Source organism: Onychomys torridus, chromosome 3 (assembly GCF_903995425.1).
Source record: "Onychomys torridus chromosome 3, mOncTor1.1, whole genome shotgun sequence".
Classification (NCBI taxonomy): domain Eukaryota; kingdom Metazoa; phylum Chordata; class Mammalia; order Rodentia; family Cricetidae; genus Onychomys; species Onychomys torridus.
This window is the reverse complement of record NC_050445.1, coordinates 68,287,502-68,300,378: the sequence shown is the minus strand read 5'-3', so window position 1 is coordinate 68,300,378 and position 12,877 is coordinate 68,287,502. Positions and strand designations below refer to the sequence as shown.

Sequence of the window (12,877 nt, the reverse complement as noted above, 5' to 3'; positions counted from 1 at the left end):
ATACAGGGACACATGCTCAGTCTGGAAGGAGGGGACTGGACCTGCCTGTACTGAATCCACCAGGTTTAAATGAATCCCCAGGGGAGTCTTGGCCCTGGAGGAGATGGGAATGGAGGGGAGGGGCTGGGGGGAAGGTGGGGGTGGGTGCAGGAGGGGGGAGGACAGGGGAACCCACGGCTGATGTGTAAAATTAAAACACAAATATAATAAATAAAAAAAGAAAACAGAAGATGAAATAAACTATTTCTCCTCAAAAAAAAAAAAAAAAGAGATAATTCCAAAGAAGAAAATGAAAGAGCAAATGTGTTAACTACGAAAAATTACAGAAGTAAGAGCATTCACTGATAGGGACGAGAGGATAGGGAAACAGAAAGTCAACACACATCCATATATATTCTTGAGATCTGGTGTAAAGCTTTGAGACTATACATAGTAATAATTATTGTGGTCTTTACTTGAAATTTGCTAAGATATAGGATCTTAAGTTGTTTTTAATGCACACAAACAGGTAATTATGTGTTGTGGTAAATATGTCAATGAGTTTTATTATAGTTACAATTTCATATTATATGCATATATCTATTTGACATCCCCATGTGCACATGGTATTCCTACACACATACATATAATCACATACTCAAATAACTAACTACATTTTAATTTTAAAATTAAATGAAATGTAATTTAGAAATAGTAAAATATCCATGTTTGACTGCAATTTGGAAGAAGAAATGTTAATATTCTCCCATGAGCCTTTGAATACTTTCTGTTGAGTATAAACCAATAATAGAAAATTGACTGATTTGTTTTGGACGAAGCAAACTTATCAATTAGGTACCATAGATACTGCTTTAAAAAATGGCACAAACATGGAGAGATATCTACTTGTCACCAAAACAAAATTTAGACTCACAATTTTGTCATTCCTTGTCCTTCTGTGTCCAGGTTCCAATAAAACTTCAATAAAACTTTTTGGTGCTTTTCTTCGGGTTGAAATAGCATTTAATAGCCACACATTGTGTTTGAATACTTCTCCCCATTAAATACATTAAATATACCTTTTTGAAAAGTATGGTGAGATTATCAAAGCAAGAAGATTATTGTAACAGGGTGGGGGATACATAATCCTCACTATGAAACAATTAAGGAAAAATCACTGTTTTATAAAATTCCTAAATTTGATTTCACACAATAATGTAGTATACCATCATTATGAAGCTTTACTCAGCCACTCAAGGGAACAGATAATCTCAAATAATAGTAAAATAATTAATGGCTAAAATTATAGTTAGTAAGTTAAAGTTCATAAGGGCAGAGAAAATAAAAGGTTGTAGTATTATAAAAATGCAATGGTGTCAGTAAAGTAAACTTTGGATACCAAAATTATCCTTCAACTAAAAAGGGATTACAAACAGTAGAGTACCAACATGCGTCCTGAGTCCATTACATGTTGTCCCTTTGTAATTATGTTTAGGGCTGATGACTGTGTGGATAACACATCAGGGAGTTTTCCTTTCAGAAAATGGCTTCTTCCCTTTTTAGAAGTCAGTGATTGCCTGTATGTCTTTACCTAAGGTGGAGTCTTGTGAAATTTTCTCTATTCGTGTTGGCATGTCAACTGCTGTAATTATACAGGGTTTATTTATGCAGCCATAGTGTTGAGATTTCAAGGAAACAGTTTCTCTATCATGTCTAGAAGACACTATCCCACAGCACGTGCCCTGATCATCTGGCTCTTGCAACCTATACTCCCTCTTCTGTGATATTCTCTGAGTGTAGGTGTTGGGTTGTAGGTGTATCGAATTGAGCTCAGTACCACAGAGCCACTTATTTTCTGAATTTTGACCAGGTATGAATTTCTGTAATCATCTCCATCTGTTATAAAAAGATGATTCTTTGAGAAGGATTGAGAACTACAGTTTTGTGTGGGTATAATGATAGGAATTAAAAACACAGTCCTTCAGAACTTAAATGATATGTTTTAAGGATATAATTTTTAATATTTTATAGCCAAGAAACAAATGATGAGTAATGAAAATCTAAGATAGACAACAGAAGTTACATGTCTGTCCAGACACAAGGGAAAAGCAACAGAATGGCATTTCAAATAAGCTATTGGAAAAGTGATGCAGTAATGTTACTTTTCCTCAGCCAGCATCAGCATCACTGTGGGAAAGAGGTAGCAGATAGGGTGTGAGAAGACTAATTTTACCCTCAAAGTTTCTGTCTTTGTATGTTTATTTTCTGCTTTCTGTTTGAATCATTAATGAACTTCAGCAAAATCAACAATCTTGAGAAACCTCAAGAGACGGAGAATGCACAGTTGGTATAAAGTTGTTTTTGTGAGTAGGAAGCAAGAGAAGCTACGGGAAAATCCCTGTGAACACCAAGCCTGCTTGAAACACATCAGCTTCTTGCTACTGCACTCATTAGCTAGCTGCTGACAAGAGTAATGACTGAGCACCCTGCTTCAAAAGAAGTAAATGGAAAAGACTTTTGATGTTGAAGGGTTAAACATTGAGTGCTGAAAATGCTGAAAAATCAAATTGAAACCATTTTTACACTTTGCAAATTTTAATTTCTTATCAAACATGAAAGTACTGTTTAGAAGACTATGAAACATATTAAATCTGCATTTCTAAAGATCATAGGTTCTAAGGAATACATTGTGATGTAAATGCTCTATTTTAGTTTGTTTTGTAGCTTTCAAATAAGATAGTTACTTGTTATTGCTTTTTACATTTCTAAATAGCAGAATTAAACAGAGCATTTCAATATAGCCATACAGCAATTGTACTGACTTGTATGTGTATGATAAAATGGTGATTTTGTAGAAAATAATGTTCACCAATAAATATTAAAACAACTCATTGTAGAAATACTATGGAATGTTGTTTGCATATAGATTTGATTCCCATGCTAATGTCCTACTCATTTAAATATTCACTATATTTACAGTGTTTCTGGAAATGGACCAGCATACAAAGCCCCCAGGATAGCCATGGAAAAGCAGCTTCAGCAAGGAATTTTCCAGATTAAGAATGGCAGAAAGGTCTCCTGCATGAAGAGCGCCCTTCTCCTCAAGGGTAAAAACCTCCCCAAAAGCACTGTGGACAAGCAGCGATTCGCCACCCCAAACCTTCAGCAGCTACAGTCAGACAGGCGGTTCCTGTTTGGAAATAGGATTACACAAACATCTTCCGATCTCAGCAATACAAACCACAGGACAGGAGTTTCATTTTCATTTTCAAAAAAAGCCTATCTCAAATTAGAATCCTCAGCCTCAGTTTTCAGCGAGAACACAGAAGACAGCCATGATTGTAACAAGTCACCCACCTATAAAGTCAAACAAACAGTAGAGAAATGCATGTGTTGCAGGTTTGCAAATGACGATCCACACCTTACTAAGAAAGAAAGTGTCATCTCACCCAGCCATCTGGAAGGTGTTTTAAACAACACCTTCTCGATGAACTCTAAAGTGTCACAAAACAAAAACGAATCTCTTAATGAGAGACTGAAAGATTCATCAGGCATTCATGCTTCTTTTTCTAACCCTAACCTCCATCTTCCAGAAAGAGATTTTACTCTTTCCAGCAGAGAGAAAGAAATTGGGAATGCATTAAAGGATACTTCAGAAAACTGCATTTATCACCCATGCCAAGCAAATGAATCCTCCAGTCCACTACATATTTGCAAGCACAGTGATAACAGTTGGTGTGAAAGTCTGAATGAGTTTTTACCTTCTCGGACAAGTAAACAAAAGATGAGAGCACATCTGAATTCTAACTCCAGAATGGAAGACAGAGCAAAGTCTTTAGACGAAGCAGAAAGAGTTAGCAATAATGTGCAAAGGCATTGCAGAGAAGGTTGTCCACATGATCTAAAATCTAAATCATTGCCTTTCCTCCATGTACAAAGCAAGGATGGCCACACCACTCTACAGTGGCCTACAGAACTTCTGTTCTTTACCAGAACAGAACCTTGCATATCCTATGGCTGTAATCCATTATATTTTGATTTCAAACTTTCTCGCAACACAAAGGATGAACAAAATTCAGAGAATGTAAAAACAGAATTGGAGAAGGAGGCTTTGGAAATGAAGCCAAAAATGGAGAGCCAAGTCTCAGGTTTAATTAAAGAACAACAAAAATCGACCCAAGGTAATCAACCTCTGAAGCCAAAGATGATTATAGCTAGCCCAGATTGGGAAAAGTTCCAGAGACAATACAATTTGGGTTACAATGATTCTGATTCTAGTACGAGTGAACATGATAGTCTCCGAGACCTGGAAATGAAAAGGCCTGAAATGCCTGCTTGTTTTAATCTGCCTCTAAAGGATGGCATAAGAAAAGATAATGTTGATGACATTGAATTGAAGGAGCCTTCAAATGTCCACTGGCAAAGCTGCAAAAGGACCGTACTAAATAATGCTCAGGAAGGTCTTCCATGCTCTCTTCGCATCTCCAGGACTAAAGAGCATAAACTGAATCTCCGCAGTCCACATTCAGAGTTTGAAGGAGAAAACCAAGATACCTGGAATTTTAGTCTCTATACATCAGAGGGTCACAGTGAACATGCAAAGGGGATCAATGAGAGTTTCAATAGCTGCAACGTTAGCATGGCCAGCAGGGTTTCTATGAGTGAGAAACCAAGTCATGACAAATGTTCTCCAAAGCCACCGCTGGGTGACCATCCCAGAACAGGGGAAGACTCTCCCAGAAACATGTGTTCAAGTCATCAGTCCAATGGCAGTGCAAGCAGTCATTTGCTCTATGTTTGTGAGACAGAGTGTGACTCAATCGAAAGGCACATGTGGAAACACAGAAAGCACAATTGCCTCTGCTTGTCTGATGTGCCAATACGTGCTAACTGTCCTCAGTCAGAAACCCAGAAAGACAGAAAGGGCAAACTATGGGACTCATTTAAAACTATAAAACAGTCAAAACACAGAAACTGTCATTGCAGAGAAAGATATAAACTAGGTAAAACTCAACAATTTGCAGGGCCTAAACCCACAAGAATTTTCCATTGTGATTCCAGTTCACAGGTTCCCCTTGATAGAAATAGTGAAAAAGCCTTTAATGGCCCAGGACCTCAGCACAGAAAATCAGGCTCATATTTGAGAAAGAAAGCTTACTGCCTAAATAAAAACAAGAGAAGCCAAAAGTCTTTTGCCAGCCTTCCCATTTGTGATGTGGGAAAAGTCAAGTGCAGACAATGTAACCCCAGCACTCTCAACTACCTTCTAAGGAGCTGTGTAGGCGGCCTTTCAGAAACCATGCGGTCACACATTCCAGATGGAGAGGGGCCTTCCCTAACAGCCAAGGGTCTTTTAGAAAGAGTGAAAGCCAAGAAATGTCAGGAGCAATCAACGAAGTTTGAGTTCTCTTCAAACAGTGGTTTAAGAGAATCAGAGGCTCATTCACAAATCCAACACATGATTCAACCTGGACCACCAAGCTGTAACAGAACAGTGCTTCCTTTTTCAGAGAAGAGACAGCAGATGGGCAAAAGGAGAAATAATAAAGGCATCATAATTCATAAGACTTCTGACGAAGACAAAATCATCAGCTCACAAAAAAATAATTTTACTATTTTACCAGACACTGAATGTGATAACTTTCTCTCCAAAGGCATAAAGCATGCAGCAATGGATTCCCAGTCTTTAAGTAGAAATAAGAACCAGACAGAAAAAGAGCAATCGAAATCTTCAATTAGTGAAGTCCAGCCTTTTCTTGGAAGCTATGACCCAGTACCAAATGATTTCCTTGGTGCTTTTCCATCTAATAGATATACTGGTGTAACTGATTCAACAGAGACCAAAGAGGACCAGATAAATCTAGACTTACAAGATGTAAGCATGTCTATGAATCATGTAGAGGGGAATATAAACTCTTACTATGACAGAACTATACAGAAGCATGACAAAGTGGAAGATGAATTAGAAATGTGTCATAAATCTCTCTCCCCCCCTTTAATTCAACAGCCCATAACATTTTCTCCCGATGAAATAGATAAGTACAAGCTTCTCCAGCTGCAAGCCCAGCAGCACATGCAGAAGCAGCTCCTATCGAAGCATCTCCGAGTGTTGCCTGCTGCAGGGCCCACTGCCTTCTCTCCACCCTCAGCTGTGCAGCCAGTTCCGGTCCACCAGCACACATCCATTACCACCATCCACCACACATTTCTACAGCATTTCGCTGTTTCTGCTTCCATAAGCTCCCACAGCAGTCCCCTCCCTCTAGCTCATCTGCACGCACTGTCACAGCCACATTTTCCTCCTTTTTCATTTTCAACCATGGCTCCAACCATTATCCCTGCACACCCTACTTTCCTAGGGCATCCCCTGCATTTAGTGACTGCGGCCCCCTTTCACCCATCGCATATGGCTTTTCAGGCACTGCCTCCTGCAGCGTTTATCCCCACACTGCTTGGTCCTCATTTAAACCCAGCCACGACTTCTATTTTCCATTTGAATCCTTTAATCCAACCAGTGCTACAAGGTCAAGATCTTTGCTATCACTCTTGCCCCAGCCAGATGCAACAGTTAAATAGTATGAAAGAGGCCTTAAATGTGTCAGTACACTTGAACTAATAGTTATTACATCTCATCTTGTGAATAAATAATGCAAATTATCACAACCTGCTGAACAATGCATTATTAGTATCATCGCCCCCATTATTATAAGGTTTAAAATAATGGTGCCAACTCTAAATGTAACTCCCATATAATACAAACGGAAATGTCATAATAGAAATGGGTGCATTTTAAGAACTTGTTCTGGCAAAAAAATAATACAGCAAATTAAAATGATCTGACGGAAGAAAATGCTAGGAAGTATGAAAGAGTGGTTTGAGAAACGTTGTCAACTAAATGCTAAAACTGGTAAAAGAAACCAGTCTGGTGCATTGCAAATATGAGGAAAAAGGGAAGACCCTATGTTTGAAGTGTTTGATGAGTGAGTGGTGAACGAATGTGAATTTCAGTTTCATTTGTCAGATAATATTAAAATGTCAGCAAAATGAACCAATAATTAAGAATAAGTTTTTGACGTATTTTCATACAGCCTCAGAGTAATTCCGATTAACACAAGAAAAAACAACTGCACAAAGTAACTTGACAGCTGCTGAAGTTGTGTGAAAGATAATTTTCCTTTACTTCATATATTACTGTATCAAGATTGTCTGTATGAATCAATAGCATCAGGACTTGAGAATGTGTAAATTTTGTATTAGAAAGCATACAAAAGACACTATCAGTATTTGATAATGCAAAGTAAAATATCCCTATAATAACATTTTACACATATTAATAATTCTTTCAAACATTATAAGCACTAAAAATAAGTTATCTTTACTACTCAGAAACTTCATTGTGTTCAGGAATAAAAAGCATGAGGCTCAGGAAGGATAAATTTTATGAGGGTAAGCCAAGTTATCATCCATTTGATTTCAAATATTTATTCAAAAGAGTTCCTAGCCCATAGAATTTTTGCTTCTTGAATTACTTGTAAACTGTCATCTATTTGGTATATAATTTAATATCCTTATAATTATAAAAGTATCACTTACATCTACTGTAACTGTGGGTTTCTAAAAATAAAAGTCACAGAGCAGGAGGTGGCCTCTAGCTGATAATGATATGAAGATGTAACCTTTGGCACACGGGAAAAAAAGAGCATCTCTTACTCAGGCCTGGGGAAAGGCATCTACATTCCCTGAATACATGCATTTCACTTCAGTCAGGCAAAGCACTTTTAGCCCATTTTTCTTATTCCTCACAATATTATCGTTCTTCATATCATCAATACAGTTGAAAAATTAAATAACTGCTTCTTCATATATGATAGAAATCTTTGTAGCCAAAGAGATAAAAAGAAGAGAGAGAAAAGAGAAAATGAATATTTGAAATATTGACATGAAGAACAAATGTACTTACCAATGTAACACCAAACATTTATTTATGGGGGCTTTTATTGGAATATGGAAGGGGCAGAACCTAGTCTATTTAAAATGAATAGAAAAAAAAATAAAGACATTTATCAAACAGCAAGAAGCTCTATACTTGCATATATTTCCACAAAGGTAACTATTAAAGGTAGTGCCTTTCAGGTAAATCATCTTAAAAAGAAAAATAGTAGAAATGCTATTAGAAAGATAGATAATAACTTGCCCAAACGATCAAAATATATTGTGGATAATTAGTTCCTCAAACAGATTATAAAGATGGCACAAAACCAAGACAGAGTAAACTCGAACAGTCACTAGAAGTCTTATGGCAGAAAAGACAGAGCACTCGATTAATTCTTAAATTGTCTTGGAGACAATGTAGAATCTCAGATGGCTAAATCAGGGGACTTTTCTACTGGGTACTTAGACAGGTCGGTGTAAGTGGGTAGTTTGGAAATGACTGCTCCATCCTTCACTAGGAAGAATGGAAGTGCTCCGTGGCTAGCCCAACTCAAACAACAGAAAGAAGGTGTTGTCACTTAATCCAAAATAACTGGGACTTCAAGGTGACAAGTTATAAAGCCTGTGGCATCATATCAAGGAAATTACAATGAGGTCAGCAGTCATACCAGATTTCCGTTTCCATCTCCCTTTGGAGGAATGTGTCCTTGAAAACGTAAAGCAGAAAGAAGTCTAAGCATATTCTGAATTCTAAATTAGATCCATTAGAACACACTCATATGGATCATTCTTTGAGTATCTCATCCATCAAATTATTTGTTAATAGATTTGATTAATTTTCTATTAAATGGTAAATTTATGGGATACGATTTTTGTAAGTTCACTCTTTACACTCAGTTATTGAGCTTTTTTCTTGTATCTGTCCAAGAACCAAGATAAATTAAAGGTAAATACTGTAGAGAAAGGCTGTAGAATATTTATACATATGTTCACATGTGGACACATGAACACACAAATGTGTCTATATTATCCCTAAAGATTCAGAGTCACTCCATTTTCATATGACCTCAATGAATTCCAGCATGATTCAAGATAATAAGCAATTTGTGTGATGAACTGGCAAATGAATAAAGTTCACTTTCTTAATCACTGTCCAGTTCTTCAAGAAAAAATGCAATGGGGCTATAACATCTGTACTCTAATATGAGTTTTAAGTCCACCTTTATACATGTTATAAACAATGAAATATGAGAGGTGATTACACAGTGGAAAGTGATTTACAAAGTTCCTAATCCTGAGGCTTTGATCCCCCATTACCCTGTAGGGAGACATTTTCCAGAATGATCTGAAATTTCTTCCTCACAGTAAATGGATTTGATGGTGCCTACCTTTCTCAGTCTCTGTCAGGTCTCCATGGAATCTCTGTTATCACAGGGTAGAAGCACATTTAAAAAGAACTTGTCCTACAAAAGTTTCTCACTAAATGGAGTTTTTAATTCTCAGATTACTCAGGATCATATTGCAAGCCCTCATTGTTTTCTTGCATGAGGTTTTTCTGTAGAAACAAGGATAGCAACAACGCAGTTTTCTAAAATTTTAATAATACTTCAAAGTTTTATCTAAACACACCCTACTCTTCTAACCTTCAAAACAGCAACTGGAAATACCAAGGTGGTTTGCAGACAGAAATACCACAATTATTCCAGGATTCTAGATGAAAATATAAGAGGTAATTTTCGATGAAATTTGCTGGGATGGTATTGAAAACAATATCACACTACAGTATAACTCTACATCTTTCTAAAAATATTCCCTATTATTTTTAAGGATGATTATTACATATTCTGAAGGAAAACTTAGAAATATCAGACCCAGCTTTCTAAAACCAAAATTTAAAGACCAATATCTCATATATCTGTTTATGCTGCTAGTCTACTTAATTGTGAAAGTGATCTAATTATTCTCTGCCTCAGCAAAGCTAAAGAAGAGGCTTAAGTTAGGTTCTTTGAATTGGACAAACTCCTAAAGCAGAATGCGCTCTCATTGATGAACAGACACATTATAAGGAGACACATTATTAAAATCAGTTGGTGACCAGCTTCATGCAGAGGTCAAGGAAATGCATGGCTGCCCTTTGTGACTCAGAGAGGGACCATTTCAGTAAGATGAGAGATTTGACATAGGAGTTATTCCTGCCAGAATCATGGGTCAGAGGACTTTCAAAGGTTATCATTTCATTCCAGCAAAAAAAAAAAATTATACACCTCCTCTATTCAGTGTATATTTGATGATGAGTATTGTACTTTGGGGGCTTAAGCTTATATTGGAAATGGGAGCAATGGCCAAATGAGTTAGGTTTAGAATAAGCCAATATACAAGATAAGCTAAGGAGTCTTTTTTATTCTCTAAAGTTGTACACAAGAAGAAACACTTCCAATCCAATTTTTTAATTCCTTTTTCAAAGTCACTTAGTATTTTTGCAACAATTTACCACCTCTCTTAAGTAGCAAGATCAAGAGCACCTGGCTAGAAACAAACAAGAAAGCCAGGACATCAGAACAAAATGTAATATGTATGAATGCATATGTACATTTGTCTGTGTGTATGTTCTTAATATACTCTTTATTCTTAAGTTGCAAACTTTAACCTTTATTGAAAATACAAGGTTTATTACAGTGTATTCTTTTTAAAAAAAATCATATGAGACAATCAACTTCAAGAAAAGATTTCTAATTTTGTGTAAAGTGGTCATTTGCTTTAATGTGTGGGAAATTTTAAAATAGTTGAAATGTAGATTGGTTGTGTCTCTGTCTACAGTGAAGTCCCAGCTTATGAATCCTATGGTACTTAATTTAAAGGAAACTGAATGATGGTCTGAAATATGGTCTAAGCCAGTCATTTTACTTTGTATTCTCTGTTCAAAGCAATTTTGATTATACTGTGGCTAAGTAAATTGCACTACTGTACATGCAAAGAAGCTTTTTTTTAGGTTATTCAATAAATTTCTTGGACTGTGTGTAGTTCGATGCAATAATATTTTTTCAATAAAATGTTTAATGATATAGGAATGTTAGTCATGTATTTATAGCAAAAATTGAACCAAAATATAAGAATTAAATCAAATAGAAAGTGGTATGAAAGTATTCTGCATTTTACACTGTTGGATCATATGCATTTAACATTTTATTTATTACTGTATATATTTATAGTATATATTTAAATGCTTGGATTTCTTAGACTATTTCTTAACATTTGAGTGTTATCAAATAAATCTGTTTCCTCAAACTCAAAATAAAATATCACTTAAAAAATTCTAGAGATTTATTTGTTACTGAAACATAACACAGATACTATATAATATCCTATATTTTCTTTAAATATGTAACCCAACAATTTGTAATGATCAAACAAAACTATAGTTTTCAGAATGTATTCTCTGACAATATAATACAGTGATTTTTTAGTACATGTATAATTATTTTCATGTGAATTCTGAAAATATTTTAATTAAAAACTTTAATTTTATCTCCAAATACCTATTCTGAGAAGTACTTGACTTTCTAGGAAATATTTTTAATCAAATATGACCAATGGTGTGAGGATTAATTTGAGATTCCACTTAACTATGATTAATTATTTATTAATTTGAAATGTTTTGTCTCTATCTCATTTAGGACAGCCATGAGGATACTCATTTGCTAGATCATTGTATATTATTTGTGAAAAATCTCAGACTAGGTGTGCTTAGAATTGGCAATTCATAGATTATTTCTTCTTCTTCCTCCTTCCTTTCCAGATTCTTATTCCAATTAGATTCACACTGCCATCCTCCTGCTTTTGCTTCCCAAGTTCTGGGCCTGTGGATGCCTGTTATCATGTATAGCTGCTCTTGCTCTTGGATCACATCAACCCTTTCCTTTACTGCCCAACAAGCTTTAATCTTATAGGAAAACCCTGTGCTTCTGAATTTTCATTTCTTCTTCTGTACTTACACCTGTCTTAATAAAAATAGAAATCTGCAATATAGCCTGCCTTTGTCCTAGTTTTAAGTAGAGAAATGCTTCAGATGCCAGTCATCTGCTGGACTTCTACTCTAGGTTCTCGACTCTTACACTAAACTGTTTAGTGAAACCACTGAAATAATCAAAAGTTACTTCTCCCAGAAATGCAAACACATATAACTACATGAGAACATTTACTGGTTATTGGTAGAATCCTCACGGAATCACTGTCCAGCTAAGACGTTCTCATCACCTATTTTACTGGAGTCTGAGTGAGCAGGAAAGTAAGATTTTCTAAAAATAGACTGCAATGGTATCAATAATTAGATTGAGTTGAAAGAGTACATGATGTCTATTGAGTAATGTTTACTCTTTTCTCCTTCATCCATGTGAGATTTCTGCCAGGTTTGAGTTCTGTTCACAGTCCATGTAATTTTTGTATCATGGAAATTTGGGGCACTAAAATAAAATGCCAGCCACATACACTTGAGGTAATGTTCTCTTATTGCACCTGGTAAACTTGAATCAATCCTTAATGACATTTTAACAATACTTGGAAGTCTAAAGAAAAAACTCAAAATGTTGTAAAGTGTCTCAGCAATAAATAAATAAAAGTCATTCAGAAAAAGGAATACACATGAGAAACCTACATTTTGTGAAGAGTTGTCAGGCGAACAACTCATCAAGTAGACATTTTATTTTCAAGTGTCATGCCTCATTCTAGCACAGACATTGTAGCTCAAAGACGTGATATTTCAATTACTTGGTCTGGATATAGCATGACATCTTCCAAAGAGACAGTAAACTCCAATGACTCTTCATGGAATGCTTTATTCATTATGAATATGTTTTTAATACATGTTTATCCTACATTATTCATAATACTGGAAAAATGGATTTTTTTTGATATTTGCAAATTTTTAAGAAAGTAAAGGCAATACACTATAGAAGTAACTTACAAGGAA

General features: G+C 35.7%; 1 protein-coding gene across 1 annotated transcript in view; it reads left to right on the top strand.

Moving 5' to 3' along the window:
* Znf804b (zinc finger protein 804B) overlaps positions 1-11,072 on the top strand; it is a 523,478-nt gene extending 512,406 nt beyond the window's left edge. Inside the window, exon 4 of the mRNA XM_036180228.1 lies at positions 2,959-11,072. Coding sequence (XP_036036121.1) covers positions 2,959-6,595 — 3,637 coding nt within the window. The 3' untranslated portion in view covers positions 6,596-11,072. The remainder of the gene's footprint in view (positions 1-2,958) is intronic.
* The last annotated feature ends 1,805 nt before the right edge of the window (positions 11,073-12,877 follow it).